The sequence below is a fragment of the Triturus cristatus genome, chromosome 6 (genome assembly GCF_964204655.1).
Source record: "Triturus cristatus chromosome 6, aTriCri1.1, whole genome shotgun sequence".
NCBI lineage: Eukaryota > Metazoa > Chordata > Amphibia > Caudata > Salamandridae > Triturus > Triturus cristatus.
Window position 1 is genome coordinate 1303765032 of NC_140589.1, and position 20714 is coordinate 1303785745.

The 20714-nt window shown below is 42.1% G+C and overlaps 1 protein-coding gene across 4 annotated transcripts in view; it reads left to right on the forward strand.

Annotated features, from left to right (window-relative positions):
- UTRN (utrophin) overlaps positions 1–20714 on the forward strand; it is a 1396454-nt gene that overhangs the window by 871677 nt on the left and 504063 nt on the right. For all 4 annotated transcript variants that reach the window (XM_085612275.1, XM_085612279.1, XM_085612276.1 and 1 more), the window contains one exon: positions 18129–18301. In XM_085612275.1, the coding sequence (XP_085468401.1) occupies positions 18129–18301 (173 nt within the window). The remainder of the gene's footprint in view (positions 1–18128; positions 18302–20714) is intronic.

Sequence of the window (20714 nt, forward strand, 5' to 3'; positions counted from 1 at the left end):
TCTGTTATTCTCTTTTCAACTTTTGAAGATACACTTGCATGGTGTTTCTGTAATTCCTCATGATGGGCTGCAAGCAAACCACTGGACATATTCAATGATACCCATAGCCTCTTAAAAACCCTGGATTGTTATCGATGCATAGGTCTCACCCCTCAGAATTTCTCATTTACATTAACTGATAGATCAACATGACAAACAGTGGAATTTTCTCTCCCTCTAAATGAGTTATGCCGTCCAAAGCACTTAGAGATTGCCACTCCTTTAACCCTACCCACTTTATTTTAATAACAAATGTTTATTTAACCTTTCACATCTCAAGACAGCACATGGTCATAGCCCTAAAGAAACCCTGATATCCATTGAAGGGTTGAAACACGTCAAGTAGTTTATCATTGGGAGCTGAGAACCTTAAGCAGATCTGCTGAGCACTTGTGGACTCTCTCACATCAAACAAGTTATTAATCAAGTGATGATAGTATACCTAATTAAACTCTTATGAACAGTAGGATATGTACAAATTAGTTCACAAGAAGTTCCCTGTGGTCAGTTGAAATACAGCGTGGTGTGAAAACTATCATAAACTTTCCAATTTCAGGGACTCCTCCACATTTACCAACCACAATCACTTCTCCGGTGGGGGTTCATAGAATTGTTTTTTAATTTTTCAATGTGGATAAGGTAAAAAGTGTATATTGATCAATATCTTTTGACTATTACAATGATCTTCAGCGTAGTACTAAGATGAAAAAAACAAGTTGTGGTGGGAAACTCCAACAAATTATTGTATAATTGATGAGACGATTTGAGTGAATTTTGAAATGTAATTAATTTAAGTTGTGCAATTGAGAGCCGCACTTGTACGGAGTAAACATTCTTGATTTAAAACAGGTGGAGGGGGTATTTTTGTTAGCCCTGGAATTTTGGGTGTTCGGTCTGGCACCAAGTCTATGGGTCAGCTGACAGGCAATGGCTCCAGCCAGGTTATCGCTTAGGAAAATGGAATGATACTGTCCATGATGTGGGGTGAATGCAGGCCATCACACTGGAAAAGAGCTCCTCCATCTCCCTATTTGAAATCTTACTGGAGGTGCTGGTACAGCTGTATGTGTTCCAGTGTCCGCACACTGCACCAGAACACAAGCAGGGCGGTTTGCTGGGGGTGGCCAGGAACTTAGGTCTGGCTCATAAAAAGCTGCCAGAATCTCGACAGGTCAAACACCAGGAGATAATGGACAGAGCGCTGAAACTTTTCAGACACTCGCCTCCAGTCACAGATCTGGGTTGAATCCATCATCGTTCTTTAGCTCACTTCGCCACCCCAGTTCAGACCCAGCCATCTCAACAGGTAACACCCTTTTCCAGTAAAGGCTAGGTAAATATAGATGCCTCCTAACACCTTGCGGCTGTCTGTTGAGGTATTTTTCCTCTGAATATGGCATGGGAAGGTAAACGTATACATTTTAGAGTTCTGAGCTAAGTCGTGCATTGTTCTTTAGCATCTGTTGATAGAGTGGGAAACAGTTACAGTAAAAACAAGCATTAGCAAAGCCAATGGGCCTTGCCTTTGGGACCTGGTTGTTTTCTCTGTGGTTTTAGCTCTGCTGTACAACATCCCAGATGCTGTGCAACATGGTTAAATAAAAAAAAGCCTTTTGCGTAATTTTGTAGGTGCTCGCTCCAATAATGCCGACACTAACAAATTGACACACACAATCCCTTTTTTTATTTGCCAATCCAACTCTGATCTAAAAAGAAAAAAGGTGTAAAAGTGTTTTTTCTTCTTTTGTGAAAAGTGGGCACAGTGAATAATGCGAGAAGGAGGAGGCAACATGGAGAGTCAAAGCTTTTGGAGGGAACAAAGTGGCAAGGGATGGATGGGGAGGCTGAACCAACACAGGTTGTACAGAAGCAATATGGAAGGCTCTGGGAGGACAATGGGGTGAGGGAGAATTACATGCAGGGCAGGGGTTCGGGAAAATGCTAATTGGTGAGAGAGCATTTGGGGCTGTGAGGGGGTAGAAGCACATATGTGAGAGTGCAAGTGAAGGAGCACACAAGAGCACGCACATCATGGAGGGGCTTGGGAGAAACACACAGGTGAAAGAGATCAGTGTGAATAAAGGATGAGAAATACATTAGGGCGGTGGCGGTAAAACACAAGCACTCTAATAGGATGTTTAAACATAAAGAAGGCAGCATTGACAAAGCTGATAGGTCTTGCCTATGTGAGATCTATTTGCTGTATTAATGGGTTTTTTCCCAGCCATATTTTACATCAGTGCAGCAGTTATGTTGGTAACATGAGCTACAAACATATGCACCCTTAGTGAATGCTGCAAGTACAAGAAAAAAGTAGACCACGACACACAACACTCACAGTGGAAGAGCAATCAGAAACACATGACGTAATACATATCCATGACTCAAGGAGAGAGAGAAGTACACAAACAGTAAGTAAAGCTGGTACTCAAAGAGCAAACTTGAGCCAGCAAATAGCGGCAATGAAGTCAACCAATGGTAAGCAGTGGACGGACCCTTAAGCCCCCTTTAAGCTAACAAAATGTTTCGCAAGTGACAGTGCGTGCAGTGACTCAGTTGAGACAAAAACCCAGCACCTGAAAAAGCGAGCAGCAGAAGGGCAGTAATGTGTCCATGCTCCAGGGGAAGTAAAGTCCACACAAGCAAACAAATAAGAAGTAAGCAAATGAGTGACAGCGAAGCCAACCAATTGCAGGAAGTGGGCAGGCTCTGAGCACACTGTAAGCTAACCACATGTCTTGCAACAGATAGCACATGCATTGTCTAGTTGGCAAAACCTTAGAACTGAATGCTAACATCACACGTCCAACAACTGTCCTCCATTATGTGTTTTTGAACTTAGTACTTCTCAACTTAAAAACTTCAAGCTTTAAAAGTCTGTTTTTTCCTCATGTTTGTTCCACTACTATTTTGAGAGTATGCAAACCAGAGTGTGTCATATGCTTGTCTATATTTTGTCACTTTGGTACAGCCAAACAGAACAAGAAAGATTGCAATTTTTTAATGATGAAGAAAATAGATTGAAGTTTGCTTCACTGAAGTCTGAAAACTGTGGTCTTCAAGGCCTTTTTAACTAAATACACCTTGTACCTCTGCCAGTAGACATTTCTTCAACTATTGGCCTTTGGTACGCGTCACTATGATTATAATGCAGAGCAATTTTTCCCAGACTGTGGGTTGTGACCCACTGGTGGGTCATGAGACGACCTTTGGTGGTTTGGGAAAGTCCAAGCAATGAATAAAGATGCCTATAAATTCCATATTTATGTTGTCACGTTTGCTGTGCTTCAATTGCAGAGATCAAATGTCAGGCTATGTCTTCAGACAAATTGATGCATATTATTTTTAAGTTTCACCTGAACCATGCATGCGCTTTCCTTGTGAAATTTCTTGCAAACTTAAAGGGGGCTTAGAGTCTGCTCCTTGCTTATTTAAACAAAAAAGCACACTTGCACCACAAATGTACTCAGTCACGAGAGAGAAACAGATCTTCAGATTCGTGTCCACATGTATTCTTCAAATATCTTCTTTATTTTGATAATGTTTCAGATCAGGATGATCACAACACAGCCGACGCGTTTCGTCCTTTACACAAGGACTTCTTCAGGGCGTAATAAATCAGTCTAGTTGTAAACTTAAAAAAACAGCCTATTATAATATACTTCAAAAAGATTCAGATACTTGGCTTGCGTATAAGCATCGCCTAGTCTACCAAGTAAGGTGTTTTTGAGATGATAACATAATCTCTCCCGGGCTAATCAATCTATAGTCCCGGGTTAAGTAGAGATGTAAAAGGAATAAATTCACGTAGAATACCAACACCGGCCTGGATCCGTCGGTGTACGCGTGTCTCGTTGATGGATTCTGCTCCTTGCTTACCATTGATTGCTTTGGACATCGCTCTCATTTGCTTGCTTCATATTGGTCAGCAGCTTCAAGTTCCTCTGGGGCTTACCTGCCATGGAGCATGAACCAACTACAGTTTCAAGTCTGTGGCCAGTGTCCTTCCCTGGATGCAGGCTTCTGAAAGTACTTTGTTTTAGTTTTGGATATGCACTCTTATAAAGTGTATGTATTTCCATCCTCCTACGCCCTTGTGTAGCTTTGCCTCCTCACCACTCCTCCCACTGTCCTTTGTTGGTGGTCGCTCCCACCTCCCTCTCCCAGCTGAATATCATTGCTCCACTTACTTACTTATGTTCTTTTTCCTCCCACCCTCCCTCCCACTGTTCGTTCTTCCTGCTCCCTCCCTCCCTCCTCCTCCTCTTCGCCTCCCTCGTGTGGCTTGTTTTGTGGCATCTCTTTTTTTTTAGGGTTCCTTCTGGCCCTCCCATCTGTCACAAACAAAAAAAAAAAAAACAACAAATAACTGTCGCAGAGCTAGGCGGCTTTGTTAAGGTTTTATTGAAGATGTTGCACTGCAGCCAGGGCTACTTTGCAATATGGCTTACAGTAAACAAAAAAGCACTATGACACAGTCAACGCTGGCTGCGCCATAGCACTTTGCTTTTATTTAATAAAAAAAAAAAATTGCACAGCAGTTAGGGCTACTGTGCAACATGTCTAAAAAGCATTGAAAAGAGCAATAGTTATTGCATAGGCAAAACCTATTGGCTTTTCCAATGCTTGTTCAGCATGTTCATTAGTGTTAACACAATTCCCTCACTTTGCAGTCAGAGATAGTAAAGTAAATTATGTGACATCTTGCTGGGGTACACAGAATTTGAAAGCAAAGGCTGTAGAATGTCATTTTTTGTAACACATGACAAGATGTAAATGCCTTTAAATTAACTGCGCACATTCAGCACAAGGCACATCCTTTTGTAATTCTGAAGTGTGATGGAAACAAAGGGTTTCAAAGGGTCAAAACAAATCAAGACACATTTACTTGGTGATGCGAAAATTAGAAATATTTACTGAAACCCGATTTCCACACATCATCAGTTGTGTGTAATATAGTTGTATCAGTAAAACTGTATGTCTGTGCAAATGTAGCGACCATTTCAATGGAAAATGTGCTGTCTGTAAATAGGAATGCGCTACCACACACTGCTTTAGTTACATTTAAAAATCGCCAGCCTCATGTCCATTAAGGCTAGGTGGGTTGCAAAAGATTTTCATGCTAACAAGTGGGTGATGGTTTTATAAAGTTTGGGAAACACTGATTTAGAGTATGGCGCATATAACTGTGTCATAAGGTTGAATTAGGCAAAAGGGTTTTGGGCCTGTTGTAATGCGGAAGGTACCCATCATCATAAACGATGGAATTACCAGGATTGCACCTCATGGATTTATACTGCCTGCCTGACATTTACAGCCAGTGTTCCAGCGCGAGGCTGTGGAAGTCATCTAGTTATCTACTCCAGTAAATTTGTGCTCAGAGCCATTATAGTCTTTTGGCATTAAGAGTCGTGGAAGACTAATCGCTTGTCAAATCTTGATAAAATAGTGATTCGTGGCATACTTAAAATAAAAAAAAATGGAATCATGAATAGGAAGGACATTTCGTTTCAGATTTCTAGTCTATCTCTGTGAAAAAAAGGTGCTTCAGTATGGCAAAAGATGCTCAGTGCATTGATAAGTCCTTCAATAGAGTTTGTTTTTTTGTAACTAAAAATAAAAAAATATTAGCAAAATAACAATTTTGGTAATACAATGCTTAATACAACTTTACTTTTAGGTATAAATACCATATCCTAAAATGAGAGTAAAAAGAAAAGGGAATTAGAATACTCAGAACTCCCAATATAACAACAGCTATTAGTAGCTCTGACAATCCAGTTTGTTTTATACCAGACATCCACAGTTTCAACCCAAATTACTCGCCCTGTCTGAAAAGATGCCCTAAGTCCTTTCAAACTTACGAGATATTTCTAAACGGCGCAGTGTTTAATTTGTAAGATACATAGTGCCGGGGCTCTCGACAGGAAGACACTAGAACTTGCACCATCCGTTACCCCTGGCAGCACTGCCAATGACAGCACCAACACACTACTAATCATCACACTCTTAAAAGTATGACAAGTCATACTATTACAGGCCCCCAAAACTATAAGAGTGGCTTTTGAGGCAAATACTAATATTTGGAAATTGAAATAGAAATAATAAACAGAAGTTGTTGTACTCATACCTAAATTGGCAGACACCACTACCATGTGGCAGACTGCCATAAGCCCCTGTGCTGGCAATTAAGTGCCGGTGCTGAGCACCGGAAAGCACCGGCACAAATTAAGCACTGAAACGGCGACAGTAGAAGCAAAATGAGGGGGCTTTGTAACTGTAACAAGCGCTTGAGGCTTCCAAAAGTTAACTCTGCTACTTTTTGGCATCCTGATTTTCTTGCTGATGTATTTGCCTCGGGTTGATGGCTTGGGTATTATTTAACCCAAGATATTGCGCCCTGCAATTGTCAAAGGATGCAAGTTTAGGGTACTGTGTGTCCATGCCAATATCCCCTGACAGCAACATGTTGGTGATCCTAACACAAGCTGCGGCTATTTAATGGCTGCCATTTGGCAGCTCTGAGCCACTGTAATATCAGAAACAGCAGCATGTCCAGGGAAAGGAACAATCCCTGACTACCCCAGCCAATAGGTATCTTATTGCTGCTCTGTTACACAACTGACATCAGTGTTTCCAGAATATAGTAAGATGGGTAGTGAAATTATTAGGGGTGGGCGGAACTTGCAGCGTTTCATTCTGCAGAGTTACATAAAAACTCTGCAAGATTCCGCATAGTTACACGAGCGGGCGGGATTCAGCGCGTCACACTGATTTTTTGTGCAGGGAGCTTGTTCAGCGCTGTAAAATCAGCTTGAATGGCACCACGTGGCGCACCAGAGGGCACTGCTTCTTTCTGCCGCTTAAGTAAATTTTCTACTCGAGTGGCAACTTTCTCAACATGAACTGTAGCGACCTGCCGCAACGTCCTGCGTTGTGAAATCTCGCTGGGAGGCGTTCTAGCACCCAACAATCGTTCTAGGGGAAGCACATTCTCACTCGTCAACATAATGTTGGCAAACCGTGCTTTAGAAAAAAACTCTACCACGCAGCGGTTGGCGGAGTTTTGCCTGAACTCCGATTTCCAAGTGGAACACAGAGTGGTCAGAACTCCGCCGTCGAAGCTGAATTTATCGCTCACCCCTAGAAATTCTGAAAAAAATTGTGAATATCCCCCAGACCATAGTCACTGCTTATGTCCTAGGCAGTCTCATCAGTGATGGCATCGGTAATACGATTTGAGGTGTCCTCTTGGATGATGCCATTTGAAAATGTCAACAATAATGCCATTTTAGGGGTCATCATCTTATATTATAAGTGATGTCATGAGGAGCGCATGGGGGTGTGAGCTGTGGGTTGTATACCTTACCAGAACAATTGAATTTTAGTGTGATTTTTCAGGTTTTGCATTGTTACTATAATGTCACTTTAACCATAAGCTACCATTAACAATATTTTTTTTAGTTAACTTTTGTTTTCTTTATGACGCAGTGCACCCAGCCCCCTTCCCACACAAACAAACACTACATGCTCTTTGGCCGTCCATACATGATTTGTAAGGTAATTTTATTTAATACACCCTCTGGTTTGAAAATAAATGAAGAAATAACTGCCGATAAATCACTTTTGCAATCCCTCTAAGGACTCCCCTGAACCTGTCTATTACCTTATAAAACTCATCCTCTCTCCTATCAGTCCAGAGAATATTTTTTGCAGTACTGACACCTCAGTTTAGAACTTCAGAAATCACTTTTTCGTGCTGAAAAATGCATTTTCACTATTTAGGTGTATGGCTTAATTCCCCACTACGGTCCATGAAAACTCATCAAGACCCCAAATTGTTTCGGAGTTTTGTTTCTCCGATCGTCCCAAATTGTGGTTTTACGATGACAGAAACAACTCAATCCAGTTTTTAGGTCTCGCCTGACCCAGCGCATGCGCTGGTCTGGCGAGACTTATTGAGAGGGCTCCAAAAAGTGCTACCAGGCCAGCCTAGAGCTACAGTGCATGTGCGCGGTCGTGTGCGCCGCGCTTTACCGCGATTACTTTCCCTTTAGCGGCCGCACGGCCGCTTTGATCGCGATCTCTTTCACTTTCTCGGCCGCACGGCCGCTTTGCATAGCCAATAGGTCTCGCTTTTGGGACCTTATAAGTATTTAGTTATGCAACTGTTGCATTGCTAAACACTTATAAGGTCCCAAAGGCGAGACCTATTGGCTATGCCAATGCTTGTTTTTTCTTTTTGTTGTAAGTGTAACAGTTTTGTTATCCATAAGGGCATCTACGGGCAAATTAGTTTTGGAATTCTCGTTCTATTTTGCGTTTTTAACAGATTTAACCAAGTTCTACAAGATCCATTTTATGTGATTGTAGCAAACATCTGAAAAGTTTAATGCATTTTTACAAACGGAACAAAAGTTATTAAAGAGTAATGCAAATTCCCATGGGGAATGCACTGTAGACATAATTTTAAAGGTGCTGTTATTGCTGACTCTATATTGTGACTTTATTCAAACATTGGCCAAATGATTAGCAAATCAGAAATACTGTTTCTGATGTTATGTTAAATGCATCTATTTAGCGCACGAATACCCAAGGGTGTCTTGGTGCTGGCTACAGAGTGAGAGAAGGAAATAATTATGCTGAATTGAATTACCAGGTCTTGAGAGATTTTCTGAAGGTCTTAAGATTTATAGAGGATTTGTTAAAGAGTGGAAGATTGTTCCAGGAGGTAGAAGCATTGCCTCCCCATGCCGCACGTTTGAATTTAGGGACAGTCACCAATTTGGCTGGGGCTGATGTTAATGCCCTATTAGGAGTTTACCAACAGAAGCTGTTTTTCAGAAACGCAGGACCTTGGTCACGTAAGGCTTTGTAGGCGATACAGAGAGCCTTCAAAGTAACTCTGTGCCTGATGGGCAGCCAGTGAAGCCTCTTCAGATGTTTAGACCCTGATTGACGCTTTGGGATTTTGAGAAGAAGACGAGCAGCTGCATTCTGTAAGGTTTGAAGCTTGTTAAATACCGACTTATGTTGATTGAGGTAAAGGGCATTGCAATAATCAAGTCTGGACATTGCAAGAGATGAAACTGAAAAGTGCAATTTAACCTTAAGTACTGAGTCGCTGTCGCCTTCTCTGTCATGTATGTTGCAGACACACACACATGTGCATATTTAAGAAATGCTCAGGTCAAGTATTCCATTCAGATCAGGGTGGAAATAACCATGAAGTGCTTCCTTGTCTTGCTCATATAGCGCTTTTATCCGTGTGCCATTCAAGTGCTGTAGAGGGTTCTAGCTTAGGTTGGTGTGTGCGAAATTGTTCTAAAAGGTTTAATATAAACTTGGGGTAGAATTAGATACAATGATGACTTAATTGTTGAAGATACTTTGTTCACCTACATGGCTTTTATAGAATATGTTCCCTTGGTAGTGTAAGTAGGTCATTTATTATCTTTAAGTAGTACGTGAGGATGGGCTGGTACTAACATTGCACACCTGAAGTATGCTGGGTCCATCACAGAACATATGTAATGTTGAGCGTTTCCTGTCCCAGAGTGAAAGATAACTTTTAGATTTCAGATTACTCACTTTAAGAGCTCATCGCAAGTTTAGTTGGTATGGATGGTGCAGGGCTTCCTATCCTAATCCGTTCTGGCATTGCCGTACATTTCCTACCAGTGAATCTTGCTTTCTTGATGTAGATACCATTCTGTAGATGCCATTCCCTCTGTCTGGTAGGTGGAATTCAACCTCTAGTGGTGCAGTACCCTCTGCTTGATGAAACACCAGCTCGGTGTACCAGGGTACCATTCGCCAATCACTGTCGATGAAGCAGCATCTTTTAGGGTGCTGCATTGTGGATATCTTAACTCAAGCCAGGACAGAATATATCCTTAAGCTGGTTGGAAGTTTGACAGTGTACCAACTGCAACAGCCGCAGTTATTGACAGCCAGCAATTATTAGTGGTTTGTTTCATTAGACCATCAATCCCCAGGAATGTCAATGTTTAAGCACTTGTGTGCTTAACCGAGGTCGTCTCCTTCCCGCCACTCCAACTAGTGTTTAAACCGTGAAGCTATAGAATCCTCTCTTTTATTGCTCTTGTTTGAATCGCTCAAAACATCCTCACCGTGACCTTTGCGGGTGATGGGGGACATTTGTGCAGTTAGAAAAAGCTGACCACATTTTTTAAGTTAGATCGTGTATCCCTTAGATACCATCCCACTGAAAGCAAGGCCATGCATTGAGATCCTTGGTCCAGTAAACTTGTCCAGTTGCTTTTTTTCTGTGGACATTTTCAGATGTTTTCATGAATTCTAAAAAAGCGGTTGAAGTTTTTTTAAGCGAATATTCTTCGGAATGCTGGAATGTGGCATGGAAGCTATTTTCATGTACTCACCACAAACTGAACTAAAATTCAAGTGGCGGATTGATAAATGCGCTCGTGAAAGCAGCAAAGAATGGCATTAGACTTTTGAAACCTATAGGCCAGTGGATGTATGTGGTAGAGAGAATTCTGTTTTGCTTATAGTGGCATGAGGGAATTTTGTGCCTCCATGTTCAGTAGTTTTTTTTTTAATTCTGATCTTAACTGATTAATCCAATATAGACCAGCAGCATGCCCCATGGCTTTTTCCAAAATCCACATTATGTTTTTTATAAATTTATATGCAGATGTAAGTAGATTGTCGGACACACTCGAGTTTCTTTTCTCACCGTACTGTCATTCAAAAGTTTTTGGGTGATTTATTAAACATAATTTCCTGATGTGCTGAAAATAATTATGACATTATTTTAATTGGAATACTATTTTTGTTTTTGTCTTAATTTTAGTTTAAGGGAGCAGAATTGAACAGATGTTAAGATGACTATGACCTTTACTTTTTAGCTAAAAATAAGGAATGCACAGGGTGTAATGTCATTTTCTAAAGTTCAGGTTGATAAAATAAGCATCAATGGCACCGAGAGTTAATGCCACTTTAGCAGCAATGTAGTCCCTGCAGTTCCACTTACACATTTTGTTTAAGACCAGCATCAAACCAGTTTTTAAAATATTTGGACCAGGGACTTAATTTCTTTGAAAACTCTGTACTTCAACTCCCCCGGTTGGGTCCTACAGATTTCACTGACTTGGTTTGAGACTTTTCCGGGGTCTATTCGACCATTTACCATGAGAATATTATACAATTTAATTTTAATGGTTCACAGATAGATTGATTTAAGCACTGACGACCTCAAATTGGCATGTCAAATGTGGTATCATGCCAAAATAAAATTCTGGTTATGTTTCTTCTTACACCCTGTGAAGGAGGAGCATATCTCAGTAACCTTTGAAAGTATTAACATTCCATTAGACTCCTTACGTACATGAGTTACATGGACCGCAACAGGGTTTTATCCGAGTTTGACGTTGTGGTAGTAGACAAGTGTATTCACATTCAAAGTACTTCAAATACCTCTTGCTGAGCTAGCCATAAATATCTGTGGACCCCCACTAGCGTATAAAGATGCTTTAAACAGTTGTAAACTTGTCCTGGACACATTAATTTGTTAAATCAGAAAAGATATAGCAAGCCATTCCTAGTGAAACTATCAGTGACTTGACTGATCGGTCTCATTATATGCCATCCCCTCTGCTTGTATTAAGCCTAGTCCAGTAATGGGACTGAATAGCTTCTTCCTTGTTTACTTTTCTATGTGCGATAGTAATGTTATCTGCTGTCCAATAATAGTAGTTGTATTACATGTGATTGCAGCATGGAAATAATGCTATTTATATATCTGATGGGAGTTTGTCCTATTTGATAAAACTTGTTCAAATGGATATTTCTAACCACTGCTTCACTTTATAAACACCCTAAGGCGCCAGACTAGATGCAGAATTTTTTTCTGGAATAGCTCCCCTGTGCTGCATGGTGGAATCCTCAAATTCTGCTACTTCTGTGCCCCACTTCTGGAAATGACAACATCGAGTCGTACATGGCTGCCATTCCTATGCTAATGCCAGTTTATTTTAGGCCTGCCTTTAGCCTAGACCTAATGATTTTACAAAAAATATGTGCATAATGAACTGTTGTTGCTCCTCCATGAGGCTGTGATGTAGGCTTTGATAGGGATGCAATCCACCACCAATGAGCCATCCTGTTGCTAGAACATATCAGTCTGCCCAGTGGACCCGGTCTTTCTAACACCGCTTCTGTCAGTAAAGTAAACCCCAGTATTTCCCCCCCATGAGCCGGATAGGGGATCGAAGTGCATTGATACACTGGGTAAGAGGGTCTTATTGTCTGTCAGTTTGGTTCTGAAGTCTTTTATTGCTATTTGCCTTTTGGGGAGGTATACACATGCCCTTTGAGAAAAGGAAAGTGAGATTGGTCCCACTCTAGCTGTTGAGTTTCGGAACTTGTTTGCTGTGTTGGTCATGCTTTCACACCAGTGTGGTGGCCCGGTGCCATGCCTGGGGGCATGTCACCAGTTTCTCTGATGCAAGCATTTAGCCCAACACCCAGGACATATTGTTTGGGTTCAAGGTCAAGTCTTCGTGTTTATTTTGTCTTTGGGACAAGTAGACCCAACTCCCTGCAGCACAAACCCTTTGTCTGGCAATTTGCGGTACCACATTATGGAACAGTGAAGGGCATTGTCTGCAGTTAAGGTAATATTTGTGTCCATATGTTATTGATGTTCAAATTTGTATTTTTGGTTGATTAATGCAACGATTTTATTATTCGGCTGAGCACTCTATGAAATGTAAATTTGAACTGCAGTATTGACAGTGTTTCCAGTATGAAAAATGTATACACATGTTTGCAAAGTTTAACAATATGAAGCTACGTATAATGATCCCAGAATGCCCTCTGAATAGATGCAAATATTTGCAGTAGCTTGGAAGCAAGATTGATGTTTCTGTTCTTTCAAAATAAAACTGTCCATTAAAAAAATGCAACTAGGTAAATAAACGTTTCGCTAAACTACTGTGAAACCTTAGGTACAATTTCTTTGAAGTATTATTTAGTACAATGTGTTGATGGATGTTAGTATTTCTCTCAAAATATTCATAATGGAAAATCAGTGTCACCAGTTTCAACAAGATTATGGGAAACATAAAAATAACCAAGCATTAGCAAAGCCAATAGATCTGAAATCGGCGGTCCGCATTTTAGTTTTGTCAGTGCTTGTCTTGTTTTGACTTGGGTTTTGTAAAACTTCATTGTTGTGTGATCTGCCGAGCCCTCAGCATTGCCATAAAACAAAAATATGTTTTGGTCTCAAAAAGCACACGTTGTGACAGTAGTTAGTTCCTGACCCTGAAAAAAAATACATTGTGTGCCGATATGCTCCTTGTGAAAGAGCAGAATACTGTCACTCACACTCCGGGCCACTGGAATAATGTGACTGTTCGGTGCAGTGATTTTTGCATAATTATAGATTAACTGCATTTGCCACATAAGGCATCATCTGCTGCATAATCGGCAGATTTTAACAAAACATATTTTTTCCGAGCTCAAAAGGTTCAAAAGTTATTAAAAACACAGAGGCATGTGTTGCCGTGCAGTGGAAGGTCCTGGTCATATCTCTGTTGCTTAGTGCTACATTGGATATTAAACTGGTACTAATGAGGTGCACCCTATGCCTAGACAGTGTTAACAAGTGTACAAAGTACAAAATAACGAAGTAAAGCTATTAAAAAATGTGCTGCATTACCCCGCATAATTTGCCTTTTCTGGCCATACAATTTACTCAATCCTGCCACATTATTTGACCCTCTCTTGCCACATAATTCCAGTGGCCCTGCTCACACTAAAGATAGGCAATTATAATAGAGATCATTTTAATAAGAAGAAAAGGTCTTAGTTAACACCAGACCTAGTTAGGGGTTCAATAATTAAACTAAGTCACAAAAGTGCACCCTTGGTTCATGTCCTTGCATTTGTGCAGATTTATGGCTTTCATGAATACAGAAGAATTTGCAGAAGTAGGCCAGAAATTCGTACTCCTAGAAAATATTTGTGAACTGCATTTTAGCACAAGTAAATCTGCATGTGTAGATATGCTTATATGAAAATATATTGAGTGTTTACAAGGTCAATTTCTCAGCCACTTTTTTCCCTGGAAGAAGTTTTACTTCTGGCTTTGTCAGTTGTAAATTACGACCCATTTTCAGTGTGGGAAAAGATAAGAGAAGAGCTAGTGAAAACCCCTAAAACATGCAGGTTAGTAGGTTTCTTTGCACAGACTCAAATGGGCAATCCAACTCTGGAACAATTGCTTACTGCTACCTCCAGCCCCAAGTATTTAAATCTGCGGAAAGGTGTCAAAATAAGGAAATTGCTAGTATTCAAACCTTACTATAGTATGAGCCCTGGCATAACCAGAAAAGCTATTATCACAGCTCTTATATAATGAGATTGCTGATATAATTTATTGACGCACTACATGGCACCAAAGAAACTAAAGGACAAGCAGAATTATGAAGCAACTTGTCCAGGGTCGGACTGGGAACGCAAACCGGCCATGGCAATTGAGTCGGACGGGCTGTGTGGGGGGTGCGCGTGGAAAACACTGCAGCTGCTTTTGTTATAGGAGGCCGATATTGCAAATCTCCCGGTCCGGCCCTAAACCTGTTCTATGGAGAAGTAGATATTTCATTAATGTTCACACCCCTGGATATGCCGTTTAATGGATCCAGGCTCGTTGGAGAAAAAATAGACTTGTCATCGGAGCATTTCAAAGATAGCCAATTAACACTTTGCTCCTTGGGCTTATTATCTATGGACTGCCAATTTCACTAGCAATGCAGGCACTTTCTAGGTTATTTTTGGGTGCTTGCCTTCCATTGGAGGTTACCCTCCCATCCTTTATAATAGCTCATGCAGCTTTTTCGCAGCTCTAGTGGTAAATCTGGTGGTAGAGGCTGTAGCCATCAGCAAGAGCCAAAGTCCTCTTCCTATCCTGCCTGGACCACTGTCAAGTTACTCTGATATCTCCCTCCAGTGATCATCTTGGACTAGCAGTGGCCAGGATTTGTTTTTGTCTGCCTGGCTGGCATTCATTTACCTCAGACCCCAGTGGTCTTGGAGGTTGATGAGAACGGATACACCTTTCCTTTTCTAGCTAACCCCTGATATTCTTGGACATTGGTGAATTATGCTTCCGTAGCCTCCAGAGAAGTGAAGACTCTTCTTGCCAAAGGATCAATAGAGAATGTTCCTGAGATAGAGAAGGGCACATGGTGCTGTCCCCGTTCATTCTTGTTTTTAAAGTAAAGACGGTCTGTTGATATCAATCCTAGATCTTTGTTCCTTGGACACCTTCCTTTGGAAGGCCAAATTCAAAAAATGCTGATTTCTGGCCCATGTCGTCTCTGCTTTTAGAACTTAGTGGAATTGATAGTGTCCTTGGACTTGTAGGGCACATATTTTCACGTGACCATCCTTTAGTAAAACAGGCATTTCCTCTGCTTCATGGTGGGGTCTGAACACTTTCAGTTCACTGTCCTGCCCTTTAGCCCTCACCTCTGCATTCCGGGTGTTTATGACAGGTGATGGCAGTGGTCGCAGACCATATTCAAAGTTGGGAAGGACACACATTCATGAAACTGTAAGACTGGCTGTTGAAGTTGTGCTTGCCACAGTCAATTGTGGACCACCTCCAAACATCAGTCTTATTGCTGCCCTCCATGGTGTTGGGTTCTCCGGCAACAAACTAAAATCCCATCTTCATTCAGTTCAGACAATTCATAATCCTGATATTTCAAGATTGGTCCTGTGTTCCAGGCTAGATGGTTCTGAAGCTTCCTTTCATAAGTGGCACCCTGGGATCTTCAGTGATGTTTGAGGGATGCCAAACTGCACCTCGGTGGAGCCTTTTCCTTCTCCCTATTCATAATTGACAGTTGTGAATGATGTGATATGTCATCTCCCACTTGGGGGGGGGGTCACCTGAATCAACTGGAGATCAAGGGCATCTGATTTCAAATGAAGTGAAGGCGATGTATCAGCCTTTTAGAGCTGCAGGCCTTCTGGCTGACCTTGAAGCCCTTTCGGCCTTACATCTAGGAGAAACCTGTTCAGGTTTTGATAGACAGTGTGATCACCATGTAGCACTGCAACAAGAAAAGTGGAGTGAGGGTTGTGTGTTCTGTGCCATGAGGTGCAGAGACTATGGCAGTAGCTGGACATTCAAGAGATTCCCCAGACTTTGTCCCTTTGGGCTTTCTCAGTGCCAGGGCAGACAAGCTCAGCAGTTGTCTTCTGGCCGACCTTCAGCGACATCTTGACCCGGAGGTGCTTCAAGGAGTATTAGCCCAATGAGGTAGCCTTGAATGGATCCTTGAGCCGCCTTAGGGATTCTCAATGTTATGCCCACGATTTTCCATCCCAGGGCTCCTTAGGAGATGTGGTCCATCCAATTTATGTGTTTCATCCTCTGTTTCTACTTCCCTGACTTCTGAAGAAGGTATTGAGGGGCCACGTCTAGTCTTTGAAACAGTGGCTGGCCTTGGAGGGTCTGGTACGCTGAACATCTGAGTCTCTGCATCTGCCATTCTCTCTGTCTAGTCTAGCAACAGGGCAGGATTGAGTGGATCCAGCTGAATGGTAGTGGCCTCCCTGCTGAAGTGGGTATTGTAATTATGGCTGCACATTGACTGTCCAACAAGTTTATCTATTCTGGTCGCTGGGCAAGGTTTGTGGCCTTGCTGAAAAACTGTTAGGGTGATCTGCTTCAAACTAAGCTTTCACATGTACTTGTTGTTCCCTTACTTATGCCCCATTTCTGCCTATCAGGCACTTTTAGGATCAGCCCTCCTTGTTTAAGTCATCAGTTGTGATGCGTTTTGTGAACGAGTTCCGTTTTTTATGCCACAGTGGCACCTAATTTGGTCCTTATGTCCTTTATGTACATCCATTTTGAACCCATGTGCAGTTCTTGAAGGCTGTAAACACCCAGGACTGCTTTCCTCATAACAACCACTTCTGCACATTGTATCAGCAACTGCAGGTGCGGTCAATGCAGCTGCCATATACCACCATCTTCACTGACAAGTTGATGCACATGACTCTGGCATCTTCTGAAAATTGTGTTTCCTTTCCATGTTGGTAGTTCATCACGCTCCTTGCTTTCTTCCCCATGCCACATCTCTCTAAGGAAGAGGAGAAGCTTCCTCAGTTAGATCCGGAGAGGTTTTTTATATGGATAAGACTAAGGAGTACCGGGTGGATGACCAACTCTTACTTGAATTTGCTGGTGCATACTATGGAAGGGCAGAAAAGAACCTTATCAAGATGGATCATCCTCTGTTATAATATGGGCTATACCTTGGACAAGAAAGAGCCTCCTGTGTAGTCATTCCACCAGAACCAAGGCAGCGACTACGTCTTTGGCTCTGGGTGTTCTTTTACAAGACATCTGCCAGGCTGCTGCATGTGTACCCATCCTCACCTTCACCAGGCTCTCTTGTATCCTCTTTCGGGTCCAGGGAAAGGCCCATTTTACCCATTCGGTCCTGCAGAACTTCCAGGTGTAAAGTCCAGCCCTCAGACCCACCACCATTTAGGGGGTTCTGTTTTGGCTTCTATTACAAATGTAATCAATATGCAGTTAGAAGTATCCACAAGTTACTTCCCATCAGTATTGCTCCTTCTCTTGGATAGTCTTAAGTGCAGATTACACATCGCTCCAGCCTCCTCCCCGCTCTGTGGAGTTGAATCCTGATTGTTCAAAATGTCCGTTTTAGATTCAGCACACTGTCTGATAATGGATTCATCAGTTGGTCCACTATTGAGAGCGCAGAGTTTACCGCTAAAAGCTGAAATCAGCAAGCAGGAATCATGCCCATGTACTGCTCAGCGTCGCCATTACTAGAGGGGCGGCGAGGGCGCCATCTACCATCATAGAAGCAATTTCAGAAAAATGTCTGACCCTGGGGTAATGCAAAATGTGACAAATCTGCAGTTAGAAAATCATTACTAAAGGTAAGTAATATTTTTTTTTAACTGGATCATTAACAGTTAAGCAGTTTGAAAGGAGTCACCAGAAGAGTTTTCAAAACTGACCTTTTGAATTTTTTTTCCCTGTTGCTCAGGATATCCAAGCGGAGATTGATGCTCACAATGACATCTTCAAGAGCATTGACGGCAACAGACAGAAGATGGTGAAGGCCCTGGGGACCACGGAGGAGGCTGCGCTGCTGCAGCATCGTCTCGATGACATGAACCTGCGATGGAACGACTTGAAGGCCAAGTCTGCCAGCATCAGGTCAGTGGCGGCGCTTTACGGGCGGCTTCTTGTCCTCTCGGAGGATAGTTATGGTTTGGGAAGAAAAACTGTTCTCTGGAGTCTAGTAAAGAATTGGAGCTTGTTGTACGCTGCTATGGGTCACCAAAAAGGTTTCATATGACGGTCTTAAAAAACACTCGTCCGTTTTGCTGGAGTACAACAAGCCGCGTTGATGACAGGGAAGGAGATAGGTTAGAAAAACCAAAACATCATTGGTGGGAAGCAGCGAATTGAGATAGTCCATATTATTGCATGCATAGACTGGGGGCGCGTTTGGAGCATTAGCTCAAAATAGCTTTCTTTAAAATCTTTATACACACTGTGGCTGGCATCTTGAAATGTGGATAAAATAACTTTTAGAAGCATTTTCCCGACTTTTGACACAATCATGGCCGCCCTGCAGAATGTGAAGAAGGGCTCCTGGTTCTTTCTTATCCCACAAATATTCATTGACCTGGGGCTGAATTAAGCCCCCATGATGAACAAGGGTCCCCCATGAAGGAACAGCTGACCCCCTCCCCCCCCACCCCACAGCAGGGACTCAGGTGTGTGTTACGCCCCTGTGTGAACAGAGTCTCAGAGCTAGTAACTTGGTAGGTACCAAGTCAGACGAAAAGTAAATTTTTTCGTCGCTGCTCACCCCCACGCTAATCTTCATTCAAGAACTGTATGAACTCTTTCCTGTTTTTGGCTCTCACTTCCCGGTAGAGTTGAGGAAGAGTGTTTGCCTTCTGGTTGCGTTTCTCTTGACAACGGAGGTCCAACGTTTGTATACGACAGCCACAGCCATACTGGTTTACCAGGCTATTAACACAAGCTAGTGGTGAATACATTTTCTGCCTGTATTTTTATTGTGGGAGAAGAATAATCGTATAACATGACCTTAGAAGAAGTTGGTGAATTAACCCCTTCAGTGCCCATGACGAGCTGGACTCGTCATGGGCTGCGGTGGCGCTGTGCCCATGACGAGTCCAGCTCGTCATGAACTCCGCCCGCTAATGGAAGGCGCGGCACTGGGCGGGGAAAGGGGCGGGCATGCAAGGGGTTAAATCTGCTGTAAATATAATAATAGTGCATTTTGAATGATTGTAGTTGGATTAAAACAGATTGTGTACTATGACCCTGAAGTCGAATGATTCTATGTCACCATCTTGCACTAGGGGCATGAGCGATCTGCACAAGTTAAGTATGTTAAACTTCTTTTATATGACATATTTTGGTTATATGCAATATTTGGAAACTTCATTGTCTATTGGTCGTTTGCTCTGGATACATGTGCCCATCTTATATATCTGTATTATATTGCATTTGCATCTATGTAGCACTTACTACCCCCGACGAGGCATTGAAGTTGTTTACACCGGGCAGCACACTGCTCCACTTCCCAAGGTTAGTAATCAGTGCAGTGTGATTGGTTATTGTATTAGTCCTGTGTGCTCAGGCACTCCATTCCATGGGTTCCCTCCAGAGTGTTTGTGGTAGAATAAAGTCATAGGAGTTTGTTGTTATCCTTATTGGGGTAGAGGGACATGAGAGTTCATGCTGATATGTGGAGGGTTCATAGATGAACTAGAGGAGATTGGAGAGTGTTAAGTTGCAGGGAGAGGTCGTGATCTTTGAAATGAAGTGTAGGCTGAAATGCATTAATGGAGGTGAAGGCTCACATGCATTGACTTGGAGAAGGATGTGTTCAGAGAGAAGGGGCATGCATCAGATGGAAAGGAAGGAGAGAGCCACTTGAGAGGAAAAAGGAAAGGTAACCAACAAACGTTTTGAGTGAAGATCAGTTTTTCAGGCTGGATTTTAGGAACATAGAGTAGGTTTATTGGGACAGCATACAGATAGAGGATGCAGGCCTGGAAAAAGAAGCACCATTATGTGCATGTGAAGGCAGAGCTCTTTTAGGTACTTTGATAGGTGCTAGAGTTGGTGAAAAGTCTGTCCAGTGCTAAGTTACCAGCAGATCACTGTTGCAGCAAGGAGAGATGCTAATGTGTTTGATACGTTTTGAATAGGAGGCATTTACAGCACCCAGTAATCATGGCAAACCACAAACTGTTTGGAGGACAGCACACACACATACAATGCTCTACCAGTATGAACTTGTTGTCTCAATACAGAAGGCATAGCGATTTAGTGAGCTTCTGCAAAGGATTAAAGATGTGGTCACTTTTTCTGAATAGATGCTAACGTGTGCGGTACATGGTCAAAGAGAACACAAACAAAGGTTCAGTGGCTCTTATTTCAAATGCTAATATATGTGGGAGCAAATCCACAAATGGCCTACATAGACACAAATATGCACAGATTTTCATTTTCTGAAATTGTGAACATTTATATACCTTTGACTTGTATTGTGCTGCACATTGGCATAGACGGTGCAGTGCTATCT